Raw genomic sequence first — 27,942 nt, forward strand, 5'->3', positions numbered from 1 at the left:
TTGTGTCCGATTTCCCCTTGAACTCTCCCCAGCAGTCGTGGGCACGATTTGGTGTTAAAAACTGTCCAATGTGACAAACGATCTATCGTGCCTCCTAACTATTCCAGTGCATCGTGACTGAGATTGTCAGATCTGCCCTACAGCACGGCAGATCTGAAGATGCGATGTACGACCTGCGGGAACGCGCATCAGCATTGTGATCATGACCCTCTCGATTTGGGCATGTTTTACATGATTTGTCGTCACGATGCATCGAAATCAGGCAAATCGTGTAAAATATCGCTAAGTGTGTAGGAACCTTAAGAAGTCAGATGACCCTGGTTACATTCAGCATAGATAGGGGAGAGGGAACTGCAGTTAGACAGGCTGATATAAGGTCAAATGAATCAGTAGTATATTACTACTCTTATCCTAGTATAAAATAATATGGTTATTGAGAGCATGATCACACCATAGCAAGGTTGATAGGGAGGTGATAAAACAGGGGTGGGGAACCTTTTTTCTGCCAAGGGCCATTTTGATATATAGAACATTATTTGCGGGACCAATGCATCACATGGGGGTGGGGCCACAAACGACAGTAATTACAGCAATGCCCGGAGCATTCTGAGGATGCATCGGGGAGCTGTAAGGGCAGCGGTGCGACCGTCTGAAGCGTCCCAAGGACATTCTAGACGGCACTGCTGCATAGATTCTGGCTGCAGAGTGCCATTCTAGGCACCCTGCTAGCAAGATGGGACTAGCAGAAAAAAGCTCAGTGGGCCAGACCAAATGATTCCGCGGGCCTTATACGCCCCCGGGCAGGAGGTTCCCCATCCCTGCGATAAAGGGCAGAGGCAGCTGTACTGGATAGGAAAGCTCTCCGAGCAGACTTACCAGTACAATAATAATTTTTAGGTGAAATCCTTTAAGCTTTTTATACAGTTATCAGTTATTATTTAAATAGGACAGGTATGAAATATTAAGGAATTGTCTTACTCTGTTACACACTTCAGCAGTTAGTTTTTGGGCTAGGGGATGCTCAATGATCTCTTTTCAGCACTTTACCATCTAACTAATAACTTAGACACAACTACACTCAGCTATAGCAGGAAGCTGTGACAAATGAGGCCTACTGAGAATCTGTGCAGAAGGGCAGGGTTAGCACCCTTTCCTGGACTGGAATGGATTTTAGTGGGACAAAATTAACAATTATGTTAATAACAAAGAAAGATGGCAACACAGATACAAAATGTCCCCTAAACAACAAATACAATTTATGATTCCATAGCTTTATTGTTTTCCTTCCTGAGAGAGTCATTTCTACAGTGAGCAAACATCTTCTGATCGGCAAGTCAGTCATACTCAACACCCATGTTATTTATGGATCTCTATTTTGAGGAACAACCCATGGGTGACTTCAAGTAGCTGCCAACTATAATATTCAATGCATACGACCATTCTAAATCGTAACAAAAAGCTCTGACTAGAGCTACATAGAAAGTGATTTATGCAACTACAGGGCCAACCTGTTGAGATTACTCTCTTCATATAGCAGGCTCTGAACTAGGAGCCCGACTCCATGTCATATTATTCAGAGACAAATGGGATCACAGCAGGCTACAACTCCTTCAGTCAATCAGTTATAGGAACGCACAACATAGGCAGTGCAAGCAGATGTGAAGGAGGCTAATGTTCTACCATTAAGAGACTAATCTCACTTGTATATGATCACAGCCAAAAGTCGTTTGCGTAGCCCAATTCCTATTCGTTAGTTGGGCTCCCCTCTCTCCTCCAATTACTCACCTTTGCCCACCAGCTGGATAGAACAAAGTATGTGTTAACGTTCTCCTCCCCAAATTGCTCCGCCACATAGAGGCCGAGGGACCCATACTTGTCATAGATGTTTCTCTTTGTGGCGTCTGTCAGGATACCATGTGCATTATTGATCTCCTTGAATTTCTCAGATGCTTCTGGATTATCTGGATTTTTATCCGGGTGGTATTTCAATGCTAGCTTCCTATAATGTGCAACAAACAATATATTTTTGAATTTATAGCAGACAGGAATGGAAGCAGTATGAGAAATGTGCTCTATGCAACTTACCGGTAACATCTTTTAATATCATCGGATGTAGCATTCTTGTCCAGTCCTAGAACATGATACAGTGACTCCCCAGAGGTGGAGAGAGAACGCTGCCGCTGATCCGCCATCTTATTTCTCTGTAATGGGAAGAGAGACCTATGTAAAATCTGAAGAGACAGTTTTCGCTGGGTTAGAAAATGCACAAAAAAAAAAAGAAACATTTGAAAGGTCTACCTGACATCTACATTTACTAGGTGGCAGCCATTTTGTGGTTTGAACCAATGCTTTAGTGAAATTAGTGAAGCATGCAGAAAAGTCAACCATATTTTGCATTGAACAAATATTTGCATTCAACCTATGAATTCACTAGGAAATAGCAACATTACAATAAAGTGAATGATTATGCTAAATAGCTATAAATATTGGTTCAGCCCACAAAATGTATTCCTCCAAATAGTGTAGATGATGGTTGTAATTTCGTTAATATATATATAAACTTTATTCACAATCAGCTTCAAACTGAGGTTGGCCTTTAAATGATGTTTAGCAATGATCATGCAATTATTTTAATGAACAGTATGACACCTCTTATTCTGCAGATGCAGAATAATGCAGTGTTAGGTCTCTTGTTCTGTATCCTGGATACCGTTCTTAGTATGTGGTTATACGGTGTATGCAAAGACAGAGGCACAAACCTGCAGTTAAGCGTAACATTTTAATGCAACGATCACCACAATACACTTGCAAGACCACAGATACGGTACTATAACCTTTAAAAGGGTTCTATATAACCTTAATCTCAGCAATAAATCTAAATAAATTTTGGCAATAACATATTAGCAGGCAACTTAATGCAAGACAAACAGTGTTACAACGAGAGATTGACAATGTTCAGGGATAAGGGAGGGTGCCTACACTGAACGACATATGACAAGTTGTGTAATGGCTTAATTCAATGTGATCTAGAGATATAGATCTTGAAAACAGAGCCAGTCGTCTATGACAAACTATAACTCAACTGTAGCTGGCATTTAAAAAGAGCCCAAGAACCAAGACAACTTGTCCTCAAATCAAGAGACCTGTATCTACTAGTGGTTTGCTTCAGTGAAGCAAGCAGCAATTACAAAGAGGTTAAAACTTTATTAAATGCAATGTGACCTGTTGGGCTTCAGATGCTACTGCAGCGAGTTTGGTATAAAAGATCTCCAAAAAAAAAAAAAAAAGATAGACAATGTCTAGCTCACAGGTTCTCAAACTTGGTCCTCAGGACCCCAAACAGTGCATGTTTTCCAGGTCTCCTCACAGAATCACAAGTGAAATAATTAGCTCCACCTGTGGATCTTGTAAAATGTGTCAGTGAGTAATGAATACACCTGTGCACCTGCTACGTGACCTGGAAAATGTGACCTGTGTGGGGTCCTGAGGACAGAGTTTGAGAACCACTGGTCTAGATAGACAACAGATGTTAGACAGGCAAAAGGTCGACAGGGACAAAAAGTCAACATGAATGAAGGTCGACAGGACAAAAGGGCAACAAAAAAATTTGGTCAATATAGGTTTAGATTTTTTTTCCCTAATGCTAATCTTCACCCTAACCATCCCCTCTCCTGGTGTCTCATCCTAACCCTCCCTCCTGATGCATAACCCTAACCATAGGGGTAAGTGTCTAACCTTAACCAGTTCTCCTACTGTCTAACCCTAACCATTGGTGTGCGTGCCTAACCGTACCTCCTAGAGGCTAACTGTAATCCTCCGGTAAGTGTCTAAACCTAACAAAAAAAACAACGTGTCAAACAATTTTTTGCGTCGAACTTTTGAACCTGTCAACCTTTATCCACGTCGACTTTTTGTACCTGTTGACCTATTGCCCATCTAACATCTGGTGTCTTTCTAGACACTGTCGACCTTTCTACTGTAAATCTATTGATTGGAACACACTTTCAACAGACCTAGGCCACAGATGAAGCTTGGCAGGCCCCAAATCAGAATAAGAGCTATTGCTGAGAAGACCTAAGCAAAGAGAAGGAATGTTGGTGCAAATAAGCAGGAAGGGGCTCTATGGCCGCCTGAACCCCATCACTGGTGAAAGATAGAGGTCCAGCAATTTCACCTGTTCTCAATATCGATGTGTTTAAAGCACATTAGGAAACAGAAAACTACACAGGACATACGTAGCTGTGCCTAGTTTTGGTAGTTATTAATACCTGTATCACCATACAGTTAATAAAAAACGTATCCAGCTTATTGACATTCATTTGTGAAATGAGATATCATTATCTATCTGTTGGAGAAAGTGACTGTCCTGGTTTCACATGAGAGCTATTCCCTCAGGGGAAAAAAAAAAAAACTTGCTGTCGAAGAGAATGATACACACAATACCTAAGCATTATCCTGCAGCTGTTTAATCATTAGTGTGACAGGACAGGAGAAATTGCTTATTCTTCTAGTAAGCCCCACCTTCAGGTCATGCATTCAATATTGAAGTGGAGCAGACTATAGAATAGAGATTAACAGTAACCGAGACACAGAATACTGGGTAACCCCATAAAACCACCAAATTATTTGCTGCAAAGTTAAACTGATAAATTTTCTCTGTGCTGGTTTATATACACCCCAGCACCTGGCATGAAGACCGGAGAAGGTGCAGACAACTAATGACTTATAGCTTTTCCCCAAATCAACTTTGAGAAGTCGGCCATCTTGGTCTTCAATGCTACCTAAAATGCTTGAGTTCCAGTATTATCGCTTTGCTAAAGAAATCTCCCTATTCCATGGCTTGCATTATTCATATCTGCCTTTAAAACAGAGATGTCCCACCACCATCATAAACTGAACTGGTAATATATCCGCCATCTCATACATCTTTTTTCCACTCTCACATACCAAGGAGTATCTATCATTGACCTATTTTTCCACCTCACTTCCAATCACTGACCAAATAATCTATCACTATCAATCTCTCTGAAATTCTGCACTTTCCGACACATTGTGCTTCCCCTAAAGGTCCTACTTTATGCATTTATACTTTGTACATAATGTGTGCGGAGCAGAAAGTCAGTTGGACAGTGTGCAATTCTCATATATTGTCTTATTCTCTCAGTTTTGGCAGCTTTACAAATCCTCTTATCTTATACTAATTGGAGAGAACCAGTCTCCTCTTCTATATACTACACAAATTGCTCAGTGTATTTTCCTCATTTGTATAGAACCACTACACAAGATAACTTTTCTCCTAATGAGCAGGACCCTTTCCAACCTTTAATATTACATTATTTCAAGATTTGCTCTACAGACCATGCATGCGCAGCGGCCATTGACGTGAACCCTCTCCCGGCTAGTATTGCAATGTGTAGCCCATAGGCTACAGCAACACAAAACCACCTGACAGCATCGCATCCCCCATAGAAACCTATGGGGGTTGCAGCTGCGTTCAGACGTGGAGGGACAGCATCAGATATCAGAGAGATCTGCTGCAGAGTCTCCATAATATATTGCAGGGATACCAATCAGTGGCGTAACTAGGGCAGAGCGAGCCAGGAGCGTGCCCTGGGCGCCGTGGGACCGGCGGCGCGGGGGGGGCGCCGCCGGCCACGGTACCGGCCCGCCCTAGTTAGCCAGTGTAGCGCCGACAACAATGAGTGCGGTCGGCGCTACACATTTACACAGGACCGGCGCTAGGCTTCCAGCGCCGGTCCTGTGCTGCACAGCTGAGCCCGTTCCCTCCCCCTGAGCGCTTGCCCAATAGTGCTAGGAGGCGGGCTCAGGCTGTGTATAACACACGCATCGCCGCCAGAGCTGGCGGCGATGCGTGTGTTAAACAGCAGCCAATGAGAGTCAGATAGACTCTCATTGACTGCTGCAGCACCCACTGCAAGAGCCAGGCTTCCGTCCGGCTCCTGCAGTGGGTAATGGGACAGACGTCATGACGTCTGTCCCATAATGCTGAGCGCACCAGCCCGGGAGGAGTGGCGGGCGGCGGCGGGAGCGGTGTCGCGGACCGGAGCAGCAGCAGCGTGGATTCAGGTAAGTATATTTTTATATATATATTTTTTTTAACCTATCTACACTACTGGGGGCACAATGGGGGAGGGGGGTGGCTACTACTGGGGGCACCATTATTGGGAGGACCTCTACTGGGGGGGGCTACTACTGGGGGCACTTAATCGGGAGGGGGAACCTCTACCGGGGACTACTACTTGGGGGGGGGAGGAACTACCACTGGGGGCATTATAAAAGGGGCCTACTACTAGAGGCACTGCACTGGGGGGACCACTACTGGGGGCAATAATAGGAAGGGCCACTACAGGGGGCACTGGATAGGGGGGGATCACTACTGGGTACCTGCATAAGGGGACCACTACTGGGAAAACTGCATGGGGGGGGGGGGGGGACTACTGCTGGGGGCACTATATAAAGGGCACTGCATAAGGGGATACCGCTACTGGGCGCACTGCATTGTGGGGACTGCTACTGGGGCACTGCATAAGGGGGAACACTACATGGGGCACTGCATTTGGGGGGGCCACTACTGGGGGTACTGAGTAAGGGGAACTAATTGGGGGCTGTATAAGGGGGACCACTACTGGGGATACTGTATAAGGGGCACTACTATGGGCCTGCATAAGAGGGACCACAACTGCATACTGGGGGTACTGTATAAGGGGTACTTCTGGGGTTAAGGTGCATATGGATAGGAATGTTCAGTGTGAAAATAAAGGGGTGTGTCATGTTGACACGCCCCATTTTTAAGGGACCACGCCCATTTTTTGGCTGCGCGCACATCTGGGGGCTCCCTTTTCAAATTTGCCCTGGGCTCCAAATACCCTAGTTACGCCACTGATACCAATTATTTGCATATATTCCCCTGAAAACCAGTGTTATTCAGGGAATATGTCACAAAGAGTTAATGATAAATGGGCCTCCATGTATGATATCTAACTCTTGGCTCCCAACAAATACTCAGAGTTTACAGCAACATGGACAGGCAGGTTAGACTTTATAGTCCCACACTTATACAAAACAATCACTCTGCCCACCCAGAGCTTCTTGGGGAGTCTTTACTTTCCTACTTAGATTTGTCTTCCTCCTCATATTGATCGCTTTTTACCGGTTGTAGGCCCCATGACCAGAGCCAGTATGCCCATTTTAAGACGTTTCATCTTCCTGAATATATACTGTAGCTCCTCCAACAGGAATTCAGATTGCAATATCAGAGCTAGCCCCCCAAAACATCATCATACATGTGCAGATATAAGGAATGACACCATTTCCTAGCAGTCCCGTTTTGTAGGCCATTGCAGTTTACTTCTATATTACATACTAGCCAACTCTCCCTCATTGTCAGGGAGACTCCCTGTATAGTAGCAATCTCCCTGACTCCCTGAAAAGTCTAGCAATCTCCCTGACTCCACCTCCCCCCCCCCCCCCCATTATGAAGCTGTTATATAAAAAAAATCAGAGCTATATAAATTTAAATGGGATCATTAGTATCATTTCCCTGCATTGATTATAAGACACATTGGGGGAGATGTACTAAGCTCTAAAAAGTGATAAAGTGTAGAGTGATAAATGACCAGCCACTCAGCTCCCAACTGTCATGTTACAGGCTGTGTTTGAAAAATGACAGTTGGGAGCTGATTGGTTGGTCGTTTATCACTCTGCACTTTATCACTTTTCAGAGCTTAGTACATCTGGCCCAATGATTCCTCTGGTTACATGCATTTTCTGAAAAGTATCAGTGTGTTTTCATCAACAAATAGACCTTACTGCTTTTGGGCTCATCTACATTTGGATGTAAGTCAGTATTATGACATCTTTCAGATGTAACAGTACACGCTCACTTTACCACCGCGCTTATAAGTGTTACATTCACAATCTCCCTGAAATGATTTTTCAAAAGTAGGCAGGTATGTAATATTGTCTGTTCCAAAAATCTCCACACAAGCGATACACAGAAAGCATTGGTGTAGAAATAGGGAAAGTGGTGATCAGATCATTCCTTTCACCCAATTTGGAATGTAAAGTCCTTCCAAGCTGTTATGAGAGAAATACATAGTCATGCATAAATTAATAATACATTTGCAAAGATGTAAATGCATTGAGGAGGGTAATACAGCCCTAATCCCATTGATCAATAAATACATATCACTGCTGACATGGAATTTATGCAGAAGTGTGGGTAGCAGTACAGTGAGGAGACTGGACATTAAGCAGTGATAAGAAATCTGTCAGAGGGACAAGCTCACACTCATACTGTCCTCACACAGAGTTAAATCCCCTCAGGAAGAGTCCTGCTGCTCGCCCCTCCTCCCAGCCATCTGCTGCTCAGCATAGGCTCACTAGGTATGAACACACCAACATTACTGATAAGGGATTGACTGGGAAATTTGCAGGCCCGGAAAAGCTGGGTACACATGATATTTTGAACTAATTTGCCCAATTCCGATGGATTGGAACGACAAATCGTTAAGTGTGGACACACTATGCGTGCTTCCGCGGAGCCATCCATCACATCTTCTCGTCGGCCTTAATGCTGCTCAATCTGAAGATGTGACGGACGATGCCATACATGGGGATGTGGCGGGGGAACAACATTGTGTGGTCGTTCACCAAATCATGTCATGTGTACAGACTGCACGATATGTCGTACGTCTCATCTGCCGTCAGCTGGGTACACAGGCCGTCTAATGTGTACCCAGCTTAAGAGTTAGGCATGCGTTAATGTGCAAATTGTTTAGTCAAATTTACTTAATGAATATACATAGTGAGTACAGATTGTAAAGCTGGGTACACACTGCACATATATCTGCAGATGATGGTTGTTCATACACACTGAGCCACCATCATCTGTGTGTTGAAGGGGGGGAGGGACCCACTGGCTGGGGGCATGTCGCGCGCCCCTCCCCGCGGCTGCAAGTGTACGTGCGGTCGGCTGACCACCCGTACACACAGCACTATGCCCCAATATATCTGCAGACATATTGGGCACTTGCTGTGCAGCACACCCGACGCGATTTGTCTGTGAATGACGTAGTTCACAGACATAATCGCTGGTACACATTGGCCAACGGGCACCCGATATATTGTCCGATCAATTGATCAGCCAATATATCTGCCAGTGTGTGCCCAGCATAAGCTTGGGAGCATAGCACTCTGACTGATTTGTCTGTGTGGTAATACCCAGTCTTGTTTTATTACTATGCGATTCCCCGTATAAGGCTCTATGGAGAATAATAGTGCATATAACAACATTATTTACTTATATAAATGAATTCCACAGCTCCAGGCTCAGGAGACTGAAGCAATTACAGGGTTAAGACAAGGGACAGTTGATATATAATCCATTGTCTCTGTGCTCATCCCTCACAGGCAGTAGTAACTGATCGCCCACTTCTGCTGCTACATGCAAAACCAGCACCTTCTGCAGTGCAGAATGTTCAGTTGTTAAACAGTCGATAAGAGCCAGGATATAATGAAATAAATAAAATAGATGGTCCGACAACAGTCGTTATTTTTTCTGAAGGTTTATAATGTTTTCTTATTTACAAAGACATCCAGTAATATTTTGCTTTCAGTACACAGAACAGAAGCTAGTGTGGCCTTATACTATAAAGGTCAGTTATGTATACACCTGCAGAGAAGTTCGCCTAATGTGGAAAGAACATAGGTAGGGGGGGTATCGCCTTCAGATAACTTGTGCTTTTCAGTCATTTTTTTAAATAAACAGCTAAAGTGGCCTATACTTGCCCACCCAGAGAGTAGATTCAAGGAAAGATGTTATCCATACATGGTACACTATATGTGTACCCAGCCGATGATGCAATGCAATGTAACGATACATCGCACGTGCCGTACACACTGCGATGTACGACGGATGTGTGTTCCGCAACTGTGGGAGATAAACTGCCCTTTTTGTGCTGCAGGTCATTTGTTCTTAGAGTGAATATTTGTTTTATGTGCAATTGGATTGAAGTTCTTCAGTAGGTTTTGTTCTGTTTTTCCCATTGTTCTTACACTCTTTGCAATTTAGACAGTAACAATGTCCTTTGTATCTAGATTCTTTTTTGCTTTTTATCGGTATGTAACTTGCTGTCAATTCTCATTTTAGGTTGTTTGCTTTTTGTAAATGATTTTGGGAGTAATGGTCTTTGGTTCTTTGTCAGCTGGAGGATGTGTCAGTGTTTTTTGAACATCCCTTCTTTCACATTATGGTTGCTGTTGAATTGTGCCATGAATGCTACTCTAAATTCATGATTTGCTATGTTTGGTGGTTTGTATTGGATAAGTTCCATTCTGTTCATTTTGGTTGCTTGATTGATTTGATCATGTAGATGTGATTCTCTATAGCCTTTTTCCATGAATTTCTGTTTTAATTGCTGACTTTGTATGTGAAAAGTATCTTCATTTGTACAAGTTCTTCTTAGAAAACATTCCAGGAGGAGAAACTATCAATTTTCTATGGTGATTGCAGTCATTATTTTTAAGGATATTATTTCCATCAACTTCTTTTATATGAGTTTTTCTTTGTAATTCCTTGTCTTTCACAAATATTTCTAAATTCAGAAAGGTGACCATGTATTTGCTCATGGAAGTGATGAATCCCAGGCCTATTGTATTGGCATTCATATATTTAATGAATTATTTTAATATTTTGTCTGTACCCTCCCATATCAAGAAGACGTCATCTGTATAACAATACAAACAGATTATTTTCTCTCAGTATGCGTTTGCCAAATTATTTCGTCGACCCATTTTGCTACAAACAAATTTGCATAATTTGGTGTGAAAGATATTCCCATAGTGGGTCCTTGAATTTGTTGGTAAAAGTGTCCCTTGTACCAAAAATAGTTATGTTTAGTATATAATTTATGTTATCCATAAATTTAAGTTTATTTGTTGGTTTGGTATGTCTGTCATAGTTGATAGGTTGTGTCTTGTGTATTCAAAGCCTAAATCATGTTTGATGCATGTATACAGTGATTTGATATAACTTATACAGAATGTAGGTATTTTTCCATCCCAGTTGACTGACGATTTGTATAACTTGCATTGTGTCCTTTAAGTGACTTTGTTGTTGACTTACTATTTTTTTTTTTAACAAAGTGGTCAATGTAATGTGAAAGATTTGAAGTTGTAGCTCTAATACTGAACATTGGTCTTCCCGGGGGGTTCTCTTTGTCCTTGTGGATCTTCAGGGAGTTGGTAAAATACAGGCATTTTTGAGTTTTTCATGGCTAGATAGTCTAATTCTTGTTTAGTTAAGATCTCCAGTTCAAGCCCTTCTTGTAAGCATGCGATCAACTCTTTCTGACATGTTTCTGCTGGATCTCCATTCAGTTTTTGATAAGTTTCTGTGTCTTAAAGGGGTCTTTCCACTACTTGTTCATATTTTATTGTCTAATATCACCAATCCCTCCCCTATGTCCACCACTTTTATGACTATTGTTTGGTCTTTGTTAACTTCTAGCGGTGCTTTCTTTTCTTAAATGGTTAGGTTGTATTCTGGATTCAATTTATCTGGTAATCTGTCTTTTACAGTTTATATTTACTTTCGAAAGGTGTTTATGTGTGGACCCTTTCCACGTGCAGGATAAAACACTTAAGTAGGTTTCAAAGTGGTATGTTGTTATTTTGATACTGGTATTGTAGCTGCTCTTGTGATTGAAGAACATTTTTATTCATCACTTCCGTATGAACATTTATGTATTTATGTAAGGGTTACATTTGTTCACAGTGGAATGTGGGCCCTTATTCAGTAAATTAATGTGTTCTTGTTCCCGAGTTTTAGGCAGAGGTTGAATGTGTTCTTTTTCTTCAGTGGTTCATTTCCTACTTTTGTTGTTTTTCTTTTCTTACTTCCTCCCCTTGTGCCCCTTTTCCTTGGGGGCTGTTCCTTTTCTTTTTTCTTTTGTATGTTGGTCCAGCGGATTCTCGGATCCCCATACAAATTCTAAAAAATCCTAAATGGATGTACAACTTGAAAACACTAAAACCACATGGTCTTAATATAAAAAAAAAAAAAACCAGAACATCTTTCTCTGATCCAAAAAATTCCTATTCACTACATATAATAAACTTCACACACATCTTTAACATCTTATAAAAAAAAGCACTAGAAATTACTTTTGGGGTGGAAATGTCCTAATTGTCAATTAAACATGAGCCACTAAGCTCTTTGTCTCATTTCCAAACAAAAGACTTCAGAATTTTAATGGAACAATACAGTTTCATTAGTATAAAAAGACTTCCTGTCTGATCAATAAAGATAAAGATTGTTAAAAAACAACCCTATGTGGTATGAAACGCATCGGAGACAGAGACCCACAAAGAACCACAGATTAGCAGCGCCAAACATAATGGCATCATCGGCCGACAGGGGTCAGACATCTCTGGGCACAAGAAAATGGTCAGAGAACGAACTATCGCTCATTCAGACTGACAGGAGGACAAGGTAGGGGAAGTTAGGGATAGAGGGGCCCCACAACCGGAGACTATCCATTATTGGCACTGGAACGCTGCGCAATTCCAGCTCTCTAAGTTTAAAAAAGTGCCTAAATATTATATGCATTGTTATTAACCATTCTTTTATATTTTTAAAATATTTAATTTTTATTTTGTGATATATTCTAGTGCCTGAACACGTATTATACTATAGAATCGTATAATACGTGTTCGTATTATCTATAAAATAGAGAGATCAGCCTGTATGTGGTCAGCTTAATTCTTTACATCTCTAAATCATGCTCTGTTCTAATAATTCTAAAGACAAACTGCAGATTTAAGCCAATGAAGGTTTGCTTCTGAATAAGCTGTAGGCCACGGTTAACAACCATTTTGTTAAGTCACTGGAAAGACGCATCTGGTTATATATCAATCTGACTGTGCAAATAACTCCAATACCATCATTTGCAGATCACACTGTAGCTCCCGCAAAAGTAATTTTTGGGGGAAAATGTAAATGGAATGTACTTTCTCAGACTATAAATATAGCAAGGCTGCACCGTCCATGAACAAATATGTTGCATTAGGGAAATTGTTAACATATTAATGCAACACAGTCTCACTGTCAGTTTAAAGCATGCAGCCTGGTAAGTTGGGAACTCCAGTCACTTAAATATATTTAAAACCAAAAATCATTAGTCTCCAAATAAGATGACTTTCAGATTATTTTAAATGCCTGTTCTGCCTTCTATAAGGCAATCGCATCTACAGGCGATTCATAATCATATGTATCTAAGTGAAATGTCCATTTTGATTTAAATGGGCACAATTGCTGTAGACTGACTTGCAGGTAAAGCATCTGACAAGGTTCAGTAAAGTGACAGGGTGGATATCTCTGTCCAAAAAACACAGCGCTGGGAAGAATCTCTTAATCCCTTATTTGTGGGTGTGGAACTAATCCAATGTACACATCACTACAATAAATTAATCAGTAAAAATTAATATAAAAATGCAAATGTGCTATTAATAATTTAATAAACCGATCAATACAACATAGTGAATATATGTGATAAAAAAGTAAAAAAATCATAAAGATTTATACATAATCATGCATAATGTAGGTCCAATACACATGTATGCAAAGAAAATTATTCGGAAGCTGTGAACCCAAGTACTAAATCAGTCTGACTGAGTGTCGGTGATTATGTATCATATGAAAGTTACAACCGTCAGTTCTTTAGTGTATCCTTGGTTGCAGCCGCAATAATGTTTCCGATAATAATTCCTGTCAACATTTGGATGCCCGCTTTGGATGCCTGCGGAGTCTTGTGGAAAAAGCACAGTAATAGCCGGGCTGGAGAAAGTGACCCCTCTGATGAAATCCCATCAAGGAAGAAACTCGTTAGAGAACATCATTCTGTGAAATTTTGGAGACAGGTTGTAGCAGCACTGACTTTCTCCAGCCCGACTATTACTGTGCTTTTTACACAAGACTCCACAGGCATCCAAAGCGGGTGCTTCTATTACTGCAGGACAAGACACTGTGAGCAGCCTCTATTTCAGCTGAAGGTAGCATCTCGCATCCAAAGCGGGGGAGCAACACAGCACTTTGGAGTGGCTGAGTCCCGCATCCGCAGCGATGAGTGCTGATATAATATCACCTGTAAGCACCCGCTGCTAGTGAATTTATTGGGGAGCCTGTATGAACAATAAATAAGGAATAGTCTCCTCCTACACATTATAGTGGAGTAGAGATAATTTCTGCTTAGCCGGACGCTGCTGTAGCTACATACTTTATGCTCCATAAAATAACCACTCTCTCACCAAAATGTGTTTAGTGGATAACAAGTGCCACATCCATCACATTTATTTATTTCATATTTCTCCTAATTGTCCTGGAAGACTTATTTCTATTTCTCATTTATGTGGACAAATGTTGACAGGAATTATTATTATTGGAAACATTATTGCGGCTGCAATCAAGGATACACTAAAGAACTGACGGTTGTAACTTTCATATGATACATAATCACCGACACTCAGTCAGACTGATTTAGTGCTTGGGTTCACAGCTTCTGAATAATATTCTTTGCATACTGTGCAATGTGTATTGGACCTACATTATGCATGATTATGTATAAATCTTTATGATTTTTTATTTTTTAACTTTATCACATATATTCACTATTTTGTATTGATCGGTTTATTAAATTATTAACAGCACATTTGCATTTTTATATTCGTTTTTACTGATTCATTTATTTATTCATTTATTGTAGTGATGTGTATATTGGATTAGTTCCACACCCACAAATAAGGGATTAAGAGATTCTTCCCAGCGCTGTGTTTTTTGGATACTGATTTGGGTCTTTTGCTGGCAACTTTTATCCACAGCAGCTAGGTGTATCTGTCCCTCTATTTTGTATTTGTAATTTAAACCTCATTTTTACATATTGGTTTCCATAGCGCCATAGGTTATTTTCTCTCTTTTGTTGGATATCTCTGTCCACCTTATTACATGAGTGTGTGAAAGAGAAAATGAAACACCAGTGACCCTCCCCTTTGTGCAAAGCACAGAACATCCCACTATGAAGGAGAAGGTGATGAATCACTAACCTCTCCTTTGCCAAGAATTTTAAAATAATCATGTACCCAGCAGAGGAGGGGTAAATTAGTGATTGATTTGGCCACAGACAAGAAACAGAGCATGACCCTCTGACAGAGCTCAGTTCATGCCAACTGTACTCAGGCAAAGTCGGAGGTGTAACAGCATTGCTTGCATCAACACACATGCATTATGATCCTACACTTGTATAAAGTAGATCAAAACATATACATAGCACAAACATTATACACATACTGCATATGGAGATCGTACAGTATAAAATGTATGTAGACATGGATAGATTTATGCAGTACATATACAAGAGCATCATCCTACAAACATGCCCATGAAATCAGAGGCACCAGTTACTATTTCTTACATTTGAATAATTATTATGCGTTTGTACATAGAAAACAAAGCAATACAGGTCAATAAAGACTGATTATCTTAAACTAATATAGAAGATTTTCACCAGAATGACAGATGACCCAGTAGACTAGACGTAGGCAAACTGTGACTGTCTAATTGCCTGAGCCTGCTATAGATTTACATGAACATATGCACTAACATCTTCTTACACCATGAAATCAAAACCGATTTGGGAATCCTTACTATGAATCAAAGCAAAATACATATATATTGTAAAGCCAAATATAAAATAAACACATCTAAAGTTGCAGCACTAATTATTCCAAATAAAAACAGCCAGCAATCAAAAAATATTGAAACTCTTTGCTGAAATACAACAGTAGCGCCTAGCAGTACCTACCATGGCAAGCGCACAATCCCTACCTGAAGCACAGTGGTGGGAAAATGTAAAAATGCAGCTACTTAAGAATGCATAGAACTAGATATAGACAGATCTGGGAAAAATACCTCCTGCAGACTGGAGATATATTTTTGTCCCAGCAGTAAGGTGATCCAAAAAAAGAAACAAATGTATTACTGGTGTGGTCTAAATTCTAAATAAATACATTAAAGACATGGGGTGGCCAAGTCACAGTACAGACCTTATTCTAATGGAGAATATGTGGAATGAATGGAAAGTTCCTTTTTACCAACAGTCCCCGATTCAAACTGATGGAACTAGAGCAAGGCGAATGGTGAAACTCAGTGGCGTCACAAGGGAGGTGCGGTCCGCACTCGGGTATCACCAGCCGAGGGGCGACACCAAGGTGCAGATGCCCCCTCACTGACAGGAGCCAGGTGCTGCACTGTAGCATTAAGTGCAGCACTCGGCTCCTGACACGGAATCAGTATGATTGGCCGGCGGTTCAAATCCCGACAGCAGAAGCCCGGCAGAGGTGAAAATCCCGAAGCTACAAAAAGGTAAGGATCGCTAATCGTCTTTTACCCCCTAACCCTCCTTTAGGGGTGCCTAACCCTAAGACCCCCCCCTGGAGCCCCTAACCTAACCCTCCCCCGCGGCTGTCCGCGCCCGGCTTACCTTCGATCGGTAAGCCGGAGGTCGGGCTCCCGGCGTAGGTCTAATGACAGGTGTCAGGATTTTGACGTCTGTCATTAGACCCTTGCCAGAATTCGACAGTCGGGAAGCCGTCGGTTGGGATTACGTCCATCGGCTTCCCGACTGCTTCCCCCTGACACTGAGGGAGCCGGCCAGCACTGCACACAGGTACCTCCTGCACCCCCCAAGTAATAGGTACGGGAGTTCAGCCCGCGTGGCCACGCTCCATACCCGTGTGGCAACACCCCCTTTTCGGCGCAGGAAGGGATGCCACTGGTGAAAATTTCAGTGTCCAGATGTGCAACGCTGCTGTTAGTGGCCCAAATAGATGCACAGCAGTAAATGAAGTCAAGGAGGTGAGGGTGAGTGATACTTATGTGATCAATTATTGTTTGATTTATTTGTAATTTGGTGAGAAATAACTATAGTTTTTTTTATGACTGCAAATAAATGACATTTTTTTTTTTACTTCTTTCAGATCCTACTACAGAGTGAAAATGCAGACAGTAGCAGAAAAGGACAAATGTATGTAAAAAAAAGTGATGATCGTTACATGAAAGCTAAGGAAATAAAAAAAAAAAAAAATCACACTGGTTTAAAACCTTACTTTTTACATGCCATTTACAGTGTGCTTCTATCAAGTGTATATGCAAATTGTTTAAGTTTAACTTTGCTGTCTTTGTCTATTACCATTTCCGCCTGTTTTTTTTTCCTTTCCCCTTTGTCCTTTCTTTTTACGGGCAGACACCAACCACTTTTATTGTAGATATGTGGACGGACATCTCACAGGGGGTTACTCAACTGCAAGTCTATAACTTCTCTTTTCAGCATGACTAAATTATCATTATTCTCTAACAATTTGAAAAGCCTGAATGTCCTGGAGTAACGGTCACGTTTGTTACATAAAGGTGCATAAATATTGGGACATTGACAGAATTTTCATATTTTGGCCTCTATTCACCACCACAATGGCTTTGAAATAAAACAAACAAGATGTGCTTTAACTGCAGACTTTCAGATTTAATTTGAGGGTAATTACATCCAAATCAGGTGAACGGTGTAGGAATTACAACGGCTTCTATATGTGCCTCCCAATATTTATGCACCTGACTATGTTATACATAGATAGAGTAGATGTTGCCTTTATACAGGAGACGCATTTCAAGAGAGGCGCTTCCCCTGCTTTATGCTCGCAACATTTTCCCTTAGGATTTTTTAACAGGCTAGAGAGAGGCGTTGCCATCTTATTAACTGAAATTCAGGAGGTTCCTATTGGTAATGGCAGAGGCCTACTTGTAAAGGCTACTATAGCTAATCAAAGATAAACCTTTGTAAATCTTTATTTGCCCAACCAGGGTCAGTCCCGTTTCTTACGTAAGCCTCTGAAATTTATTGAAAGTCATATAGAGGAAGTGTTGGTAGTGGGAGGTGATTTCAATTAGGTGTTGGAACCCCAGCTAGATCTCTCCTCTGATACCCGGAGATTGCTTCATCTGGCATAGAGGGATTACACGTTTTACTCATCCACATGGGTCATATTCTCGCATAGATTATTTCTGTGTTAGTCACTCACATCTTGAACTCTTATTAGACGCAACAATAGGACAGATCACGGGTTCTGACCATGCTCCTATCTCCCACCCTCCACCTCGTCACTGGCATTGGAAATTTAATGAGCAATTTTTCAGGGCTTCGACTTGTCGAGCTCAGTTAATAGAATGTTGGATAACTATATTTCTTCTAATGTGACTGACTATGTCTCTCCGGTTTCAATATGGGAAAACCCATAAATGTGTTTTGCACAACACAATGTATACGTGTATACAGCTGGGTTCATTAAAAAGCAGAAACTTGAATGCAGGGATGCCTGGCTTATCAAAATAAAAAAGGTTGGAGCTGGTCCATAAGACCACTTTTGCCTCAGATAAGTTTCTTGAATTGCAAAAAGCTAGAGAATCCCTGAATACTCTACTCAATGAGGGAGTTAAAAGAGCTTTTCAACGCTGTAGACACAAATATTATCAGTGGGGAAATAAACCAGGTAGGATGCTGGCGAGGGCTTTAAGAGCACAGAGGTCTCAGACCTATGTTCAAATAAAATTAAGGATTCTGCAGGGGGTTTGTGTGCTTCTGATAGGGGGATTGCCTCAATTTTCCACACATACTATTCAGGCCTATATAGTTTGACACTTCCCATTCGGACAGGACAGGCTGAAACATAAATCACAGATAAAGCAATATTTAGATGGGATTGATTTTCCCACTCTCCCTGATGAGGTGATACGCTCTGGACTTGCCATTCACACAAACTGAACTGTTGGCAGCCCTCGAAACGTCCCCTTGGAAGAGCCAAGGCCCAGACGGCTTCCCTGTCTCCTGTTACAAGGCCTTTCAGGATAAATTGATCCCCCTCCTTTCACAGGCCTGTAATGCAATTTCGCAACAGACCCCTTCCTCTGTCAAGTCCCTCAGCGCTCATTTAACAGTCATTCCAAAAGAGGGAAAGGACACGTGTTTACCTGCTAGTTACAGGCCTTTATCTCTCTTGAATGTAGATGTTAAACTATATGCAAAAAATTTATGGCCAACCGCCTTAAACAGTGACATCCAAATATAATCCACTCCGATCAAGTTGGCTGACTTAATAGCGCACGCAACCACAAACTGAACTGTTGGCAGCCCTCGAAACGTCCCCTTGGAAGAGCCAAGGCCCAGACGGCTTCCCTGTCTCCTGTTACAAGGCCTTTCAGGATAAATTGATCCCCCTCCTTTCACAGGCCTGTAATGCAATTTCGCAACAGACCCCTTCCTCTGTCAAGTCCCTCAGCGCTCACCCCTCGATTTATATCAGTTGTCCATAATGCTAAACGTGAATTTGTTTGGGGAGGTAGGAAACCCAGATTCAGGTACTGTTTTGGTGAACACCCCAGGGAAGTAGACAGCTACCTATGATTTTGGCATATTACCAGGCGACTAAACTAAGTAGAATAATGGGGAAGCAATCGGGAAGCCGACTGCCTAAATACCGGCAGCCGGCTTCCCGACTGTCATATCCCGGCAAGGGTGAAATGCCGGGCGTCTAGATGTAGACGCCCGCAATTCCCCTGACGCCTGGAGACCGGCGCCCGGCATCCCGATCGTAGTGATGCCGGGTGCCGCGAGCGGACAGCCCCGGGGTGAGGGTTAGGTTTAGGGCTCCCGGGGGGGACTTAGGGTTAGGCCCCCCCCCGGGAGGGATAGGGTTAGGCACCCCCCCCAGGGGACTTAGGTTTAGGCAGTGGGGAAGGGGATGGTTAGGCACTTACAGGGGGGATTAGGGTTAGGCACTTGGGGGGGAAGTTATGGTTAAGCACCCCTAAGGAGGGTTAGGGTTAGGGGGGGTTAGGAGATACTCACCTATCCACGATCGGGATTTCCAGCGCTGTCGAGCTTCCGCTGCACGGAACTCTGCTGATGTCGGCCTGTCACTGACGGTCAGCGGTATTTCATACCCATTCCGAATAATGGATTGGTCCAGAGGCTCTTCGGAGAAACAGTGGGTATTAATAGAATCTGTAACCACAAACTTCCATTTACATGTTATTCCATGGTGTTCTAGAGTGGTTTGTTCTCATCACCCAACGGTAGGGCCGACCTTGACACTTCGGAGGAGACTAGGCACAAATCCTGACGTTTCTTCAAAGGTGTCCCCTCTTATTCCTATAATATACAATCCCCTTTTTATCCCCGGGACATCGGGGCAGGTATTGTCGGCTAAGGGTCTCACTAGAATGGATCACCTGGTCTCGGACGGAGTGTTTAAATCTTATTAGATATTATCTGCTGAACTAGGATTAACTAAACAAGATTATTGGTTCTATTTACAAGTACATCTTTATGCTTTCTCATTGGAAGGAATCGCTAAATTTAAGAAAGACCTAACTCTCTTTGAGGCTATGTGTACTAGCTCCACCACCCCTAGACATGTTATCTCTGCACTATACCAATTACTATTGACAATTCATCTTCCAATTAGTACGACTTCAAGAAGCTTGGGAAAAATTTCACTTCCAAAAGGTATCCAGGTAAACTGGGAAACAAAATATAATCAGGCTACCAGTACGTGTTCATCCAGCTTAGAAATTTAGAAACGCAATATAAGGAGATGACAAGATGGTACCGATGCCCAGTAATATTACATAAATTCTCCCCAGGTGTGTCGCCACTCTGCTGGAGGTGTAAGAAAGAAAGGGGCACGCTACTTCATATTTGGTGGGACTGCCCTCTTATCATTCCATTTTATTATTATTTATTTAAATGGCACAAGTGTTCCGCAGCGCCTTACAAAGTACATAAACAATTACGTAACCAGTGACTTACAATACAAGACATGTATAATAAACATTGCTATATTATAGTTGCCCTAGAGGGGAGTAAGAGATAAATTAAATTACAGTAGAGAGAAGCATAAGAGGGTAGAGGGCCCTGCTCGAAAGAGCTTACATTTTTTAAGGGAGGGGCAGAAAAACAGGAGTGACACAGATGGGGTAGGCGGGGAGGAAGGAAGATGTAGCAGCAAGTTAGGATGAGAGCTGGATGGCTTTAATGAAGTAGTGGGTCTTAAGAGCTCGTTTGAAAGATTGTAGAGAGGTGCAGAGTCTGATGGGGAGAGGGAGGAAGTTCCAAAGGTGGGGAGCAGCACGGGCAAAATCTTGGAGGCGGGAGTGGGAGGAACTAATCAATTGGCATGAAAGGCGGCGTGTATTAAGTGAACGAAGAGGTCGGACAGAAGAGTGAAGGGATATGAGATCAGAGATGTAAATGTGAGAGGAATGGGTGAGGGCTTTGTAAGTGAATGTGAGAACCTTGAATTGGGTTCTGAAAGGGAAGGGGAGCCAGTGAAGGGTTTGTAAAAGAGGGGAGACAGATGTAGAGCATTCGAAGAGGAAGATGAGCCGAGCAGCAGCACTGAGCACAGACTGGAGAGGAGCAAGATGGAATTTAGGAAGGCCAGATTGGACTACTGTAACCTCCTCCTATCTGGAGATGACCAGTGAATGTATGAGGGTTTTAGTGGCATCCTGGGTGAGAAAAGGTCTGATCTTGGAAATATTCTTGAGATGTAAACGACAGGACTTTGGAACAGCCTTGGCGTCAGAGTTTCTTGACTTTCCTGTACCGACTGGCCCTGACTTTTGGTTACTATCACATTCAGATAATCCTATTACCAAATATAAAAAATCCCTTCTAAAGCATATGAACAACGTAGCCAGGGCAGTAGTTCCGGTTCGCTGGCGCTCTCACATACCTCCTACAGTATGGGACTGGTGCTGCCGTCTAGACTTTTATATGTCTATGGACGATATATTTAATTAGACTCCAGAGAAGCAGTCTATGTAACGAGATGGTTCAGTTGGATGGACTTTAAATCTTCCTCCTCCTATAAAGGCCCTGATACCTGGGGACTTAAGCTGTTATAAGGTTTCTATGGGTTTTGAGATGTAATTCCTCTGGGTCTACAAATTGAAATTCCACTATAGTTCTGTGTTGCTGTCTGCAACTGTATTTTATTTTCTTACTCCCCCAATACCCCCCTCCTTCTTCCCTCTTGTCTACATGTTTGTATATCTGGTATGTTTTACATTTATTTTTTATGTAGAGATGTTATGATTCTCGGTCTATATAAAAAAATATATATATTGGCAATATGCAATTCACTACACGAAGTGGCAAGGAAAGGATAAGGCCTTGGCCTTTATTATTTATGACTGGTGGTTCTAGTGATTATTTAAGCACCTCTGCTTGTAGGAGAGGTGCAAAAAAATTTAAATTGGTAAGACACCGGAACTGTGTGCTCCGAAAAATCACAAATCCCAGAGGAGAGTCCAAGTGTGTCCGCGGTTCCAAATGTGAGCCTGACCTTTCTAATACTGTAGTTGAAGAGGATCCTCCTTCCACCATTTGTGTGCCCTCTGCAAATGTGGGGATGAGCAGCAAACACAAGTCAACATGCAGACGTAGAAATCGAGGAAGCTTCTGTGGAATTGCAAGAGGAGGATATTTATGTAGTTGGAAACAACAACAACAAGGATGATGAGGATGTTTGTGTAAAAACTGTAAATGAGGCCCATGGTGGGAAAAATCCCATTGTTGCCATGCCTGGGCAAAGGACCAAAAAATCCCCATCTCATGTGTGGAATAATTTCCACCCAAATCTGGACAACCTTTGCCAAGCCATTTGTAACCATTGCCATGTAACAGTGAGTAGAGGTAAGGACCTTAACCATCTTGGAACCTCCTCCCGGTTACATCACTTGCAGCGCGCATTCAAATTGGAAAGGGTATAGAAACTGTGAGGACAAAAAAAAACAATGAGTCCAGTGTCACCTAGCTACTCCCTTCTATCTGGATCCAAGCGCCTGACTCCTCTCCTATCCGTTGTTCCTCAGAAGGATCCTTGAGTGTTACGCCTGTTGCTGGTGGTGGATCTTCATTCCAGAAAGGGACCAAGAAGAATACTACTAGTAGTAATTTAAAGAAACAATTGACTATAAAACAGTCCTTTGATAGAGGAAGTAAGTATAACAGCTGTCACCCAGTTTCACAGCGAATTGACGCCATGACGGTTGTGCATTAGATGGTGAGATAATAGAAAATGAGGATGATAGTGTGGAGGAAGTGCAAGAGGGGGAAATTTGCATCCTATCTAATGAGGATGTTGATGATGAGGATGTTTGCGTAAATCAGCCACTAGTGGCAGCAGTTCTTGCTCATGATAAAAAGAAAGCCAGAAAAGCCATATCTTGGGTGTGGAATTATTTTAATCTAAATTCTAACAACAGTTGTGAAGGCATCTGTTTCATTTGTAAAGCCAAAGTTAGCAGAGGAAGGGACGTTAACCATCTAGGCACCTCCTCTTGTTACATCAATTGCAGCGAGTTTATGCAATTTGTTTAACAAAATTATAATAATTTGTAATTTAATAACAAAACAGTCCAGTATCAGCTACCAGCACATGCAATCTCCACCACCAACACCCTCATCATCAACCTCAATAATTGAAGGTAGTCAAAAAAATGTTTTGTGGGGGCCCAAACAAACCAAGGAGTTCAGCCACGAAAGTGTCAGTCCTAGTCTCTAAAGTGCTTGATTTGTTAAACTGTGCATATCCTTTTTAATATCTTGCACCTCTTTTCTTTACATTTTGCACAATTTGGGGCATTGCTGACTGACATTATTATAGTTTATTAAACTGCCATCCTGTCTGTCACTGCTGTGTGGCAATGTTTCATAGATGTCCTATATTTTTTTTAAACTGCCTTGCGTTTGTGCCACTGCTCTGTTGCTTACTTTAAGCAAGCCAGCTCGCTGCAGCCTTTGGCCTATATTGGTGAAAAATAGTGAAATCAATATTGTGAGCTGTGAGGTGGTTAAAAATGCATGTTATTAAAGTTAATAATACTGTCTATATCATTTTTTGGAATAAATACAGATCCAAAGCCTAAAAACAAAAACACAAAAGGAAAAAGATCCAAAACCAGATACAGATCCAAAACATGGGGGTCGGCGCACATTTCTAGTTAGGACCACTTTTCTAGTTAGGACCACTTTTCTGCTGTTCTCTATGGGGAATTTTTTGGCAGGGTGCGGGGCGAATTTAGACTTGGGGTTTGTTATTAGCTCTTATTCCAGTGTAGGGCCTTTTGGGGTTCAGGTAATTGAGAGTTAGTTTAAAAACTATTACCTCACAAATGCCCTATTAGAGAGATAGGGACCTGAACTTGTTGTGCAGCCTCAGTAGGAGCCTTCCTGCAGGGGGGTGTATTGTGCTGGCTTCACCTGGGTGCACCAAGATGGCTGCCTTTTGCGGGCATTAGTGGAAGGGCGACCCGGCAATGGCAGAGGGCAGCAGTAGTGGCGGGGACCCGGCGACGGTGTGGTAGTTACTTTAAAGAACCTGGCGGCGGTGGAGCAGGTGGCAGCATCGGTGCAGGCAACAGTGTCGGTGGTGCGGGCTATGGGACCCGGCGTCTGTGTGGGTGTTGGCGACGTGCCTGGATCCAAGAGGATCCAGTCCCTGCCAGCCATTCTCCAGAGTTCAGCAGCGGAGCCCATTTCAAAAATGGCGTCTGAGCGCAAATGATGAAATTCAAAGATGGTCACCGTGAGCCAATCACGGCTTGCGATGTAATCGCCCCGTCCCCTCGGCTGGCTTATATAAGCCAGCGTGAGGCGGCATGGCAGTTAGGCGGCAGCGAAGCAGCAGTCAAGAGCTCCTGAAGAAAGAAGACAAGTCCTAGTGGGCGGCGGCCATTCAAAAGAGCTTACACAGGTTGCCACCCACTAGGTGAAGGGGACACCAGTAGGGAGGTGGCAGCCGCGGGCAATTTCATGTCAAATCAACACACTTTTTGTTAAAATTTTACTACACCAGCTCAGATTGTGTTCAAATTTGGTATATGAAGAGTATATATGTAGTCTAAGCAAAGTTTTATTTAAATATCTCATGCCGTTTCCAAAATATGTAAACAGTGATTGCAAATACGCGTATTTGACCTGGTATTGAGGACCAGGGACTCACTTTTCTAGAATGAGCGGGTCCCTGGGGACACGCTCCGCTGCAACCAATCCCCTGCTCCTCATTAAGGGATTGAAGAGCCTGGCCCGGCTGCAGGCTATGAAAAGTAGAGGATGGAGTCAGGCCAGCAAGCGGCACTACTCATGCATCTCGGCGATCCGGAGTGAAGATGGCCCTGCACTCGGAGTGAAGACGGCGTCAGGCAAGTGTAGGATGGTAAGGGGCCCAAGTGGGAGCTCCTCTGGTGTCTGTACATGGGGAGGGGGCGCTACCTGACGGCTGCCAGGTGCACTGCCCGCCACATATACAGTACAGATCCCAGTACCGCTCAACACAGCACGGACACCGGTTACTTGGTATAACGCCTGGTACACAGCAACACGGACTCTGGTACACACACAGCCCGGATGGCGGTTCCCGCGGTGAGCTCGGTACACTGGTTCAGGAAAGGGCGGTGGCTGCACGATAACCCCACTTTGCAGGCCGCCATGCGGGGGGCATGCTGTGTGTGCTGTCTATATCCTGGACCCCTGGTCTGCGGTCTCCTCACCCAGAGGAGTCAATAGGTGAAGGTTAGAGACGGGGCCAGAGTACATATACAGTCCGGTAAAGGTGGGAGGGGGTGAGAGTGCCTTCACCCCTGTGTGGCATGTGGGGCCCTCGCCCGTGTTTGTGTGGCCTGCATGTGGGGGGCCCCCGCCCGTGTGTGTGTGGCCTGCATGTGGGGGGCCCCCGCCCGTGTGTGTGTGGCCTGCATGTGGGGGGCCCCCGCCCGTGTGTGTGTGGCCTGCATGTGGGGGGCCCCCGCCCGTGTGTGTGTGGCCTGCATGTGGGGGGCCCCCGCCCGTGTGTGTGTGGCCTGCATGTGGGGGGCCCCCGCCCGTGTGTGTGTGGCCTGCATGTGGGGGGCCCCCGCCCGTGTGTGTGTGGCCTGCATGTGGGGGGCCCCCGCCCGTGTGTGTGTGTGGCCTGCATGTGGGGGGCCCCCGCCCGTGTGTGTGTGTGGCCTGCATGTGGGGGCCCCCGCCCGTGTGTGTGTGTGGCCTGCATGTGGGGGGCCCCCGCCCGTGTGTGTGTGTGGCCTGCATGTGGGGGGCCCCCGCCCGTGTGTGTGTGGCCTGCATGTGGGGGCCCCCGCCCGTGTGTGTGTGGCCTGCATGTGGGGGCCCCCGCCCGTGTGTGTGTGGCCTGCATGTGGGGGCCCCCGCCCGTGTGTGTGTGGCCTGCATGTGGGGGCCCCCGCCCGTGTGTGTGTGGCCTGCATGTGGGGGCCCCCGCCCGTGTGTGTGTGGCCTGCATGTGGGGGCCCCCGCCCGTGTGTGTGTGGCCTGCATGTGGGGGCCCCCGCCCGTGTGTGTGTGGCATGAATGTGGGGGCCCTCGCCCGTGTGTGTGTGGCATGAATGTGGGGGCCCTCGCCCGTGTGTGTGTGGCATGAATGTGGGGGCCCTCGCCCATGTGTGTGTGGCATGAATGTGGGGGCACTCACCCATGTGTGTGTGGCATGAATGTGGGGGCACTCACCCATGTGTGTGTGGCATGAATGTGGGGGCACTCACCCATGTGTGTGTGGCATGAATGTGGGGGCACTCACCCATGTGTGTGTGGCATGAATGTGGGGGCACTCACCCATGTGTGTGTGGCATGAATGTGGGGGCACTCACCCATGTGTGTGTGGCATGAATGTGGGGGCACTCACCCATGTGTGTGTGGCATGAATGTGGGGGCACTCACCCATGTGTGTGTGGCATGAATGTGGGGGCACTCACCCATGTGTGTGGCGAGTGTGAGTGCTGTCACCAGTGGGGGAAAAACCAGCTTGATGGTCGCCACCAGTACCTGTAGTTGGCACTATAGTGAGGGCACCAATGACTCACGCATACTTATGAGTGGGCTTGTGGACTAGTCCGAAGTGCTTGTAGTGACTGGCTGCTTTACATAAATAATATACCTGTCAATACTCACCAGTATTAGGTGACAGGCAGCCTGTGAATTAGGCTGTCTGTCATTTCAGTGCGGCGGCTGTGCGGAGCTAAGTGTGGTGAGCAGGGACGGTCCCAAGACTGCTCACCACACCGATTTATAAAGTACTGCAGAGCAGACTGAGACCTCCCCGCAGCCGCTGCACTGTAATGACAGGCAGCCAATCTGATGTCACTGCTGCCGGGCCCTGGTGGGTATATAGAGCTGCCCCCCAACACACTCCTTCCTGCTGGTAGCATATAAAATCAGTGTCTGTATTTGACTTCCCCACCCCCATCTAACCACCAGGTATGTCCATTAATGCTTACAATTTTTTTTTTATATATTTGTCACTCTCTATCTCCCCCTTCCCCACGTGTGCCTCTGCCCCAACCCCCATGCGTGTGCTTCTGCCTGCCCCCTTCTGTCACTCTACCAACCATCCCCTTATATGCCTCTGCCCACCTAGCCTTTGTGAGCATCTGCCTGCTTCCCCCTATCTGTGTGCCTCTGGGGAGCTCTACTTGTTAAATTTCTACTAGAACCCACAATTTCTGTCTGCACCCACCGTGCTGCATCATTGTAGTCTAGCAGCACTGGACTTTTCCAGGTGGCTCAGGCACAGTCTGAACCCAGATATGGTGATGCGATGACATGACCCAGAAAATGTCAGGTAGGACGCCAATTTTATTAAAGTGAGAGGTCCCTGGGACGCACTTATTTTTTGGCTCTGCACGATCACTATGTAAAGTCTTCGAAAATCTGTCAAAAACGCACAATCAGCATATTTTCAATATGACATAGCAGCTCTCCTAATTAAGCTAGAGAGGTGGGAGTGGTGTCATTTTAC

General features: G+C 44.0%; 1 protein-coding gene across 2 annotated transcripts in view; it reads right to left on the reverse strand.

The window, feature by feature from the left end:
- DNAJC5 (DnaJ heat shock protein family (Hsp40) member C5) overlaps nt 1–27,942 on the reverse strand; it is a 44,039-nt gene that overhangs the window by 6,036 nt on the left and 10,061 nt on the right. Inside the window, exons 2-3 of one of the 2 annotated variants that reach the window (XM_088467018.1) lie at nt 2,086–2,201; nt 1,786–1,999 (exon numbers count right to left, since the gene is read on the reverse strand). In XM_088467018.1, the coding sequence (XP_088323144.1) occupies nt 1,786–1,999; nt 2,086–2,192 (321 nt within the window). In that variant the 5' untranslated portion in view covers nt 2,193–2,201. Of the gene's footprint in view, nt 1–1,785; nt 2,000–2,085; nt 2,232–27,942 lie in introns of both variants that reach the window. The other variant, XM_088467020.1, reaches the window with a different exon arrangement.

The sequence above is a fragment of the Taudactylus pleione genome, unplaced genomic scaffold (genome assembly GCF_031769625.1).
Source record: "Taudactylus pleione unplaced genomic scaffold, aTauple2 ptg000069l, whole genome shotgun sequence".
Classification (NCBI taxonomy): domain Eukaryota; kingdom Metazoa; phylum Chordata; class Amphibia; order Anura; family Myobatrachidae; genus Taudactylus; species Taudactylus pleione.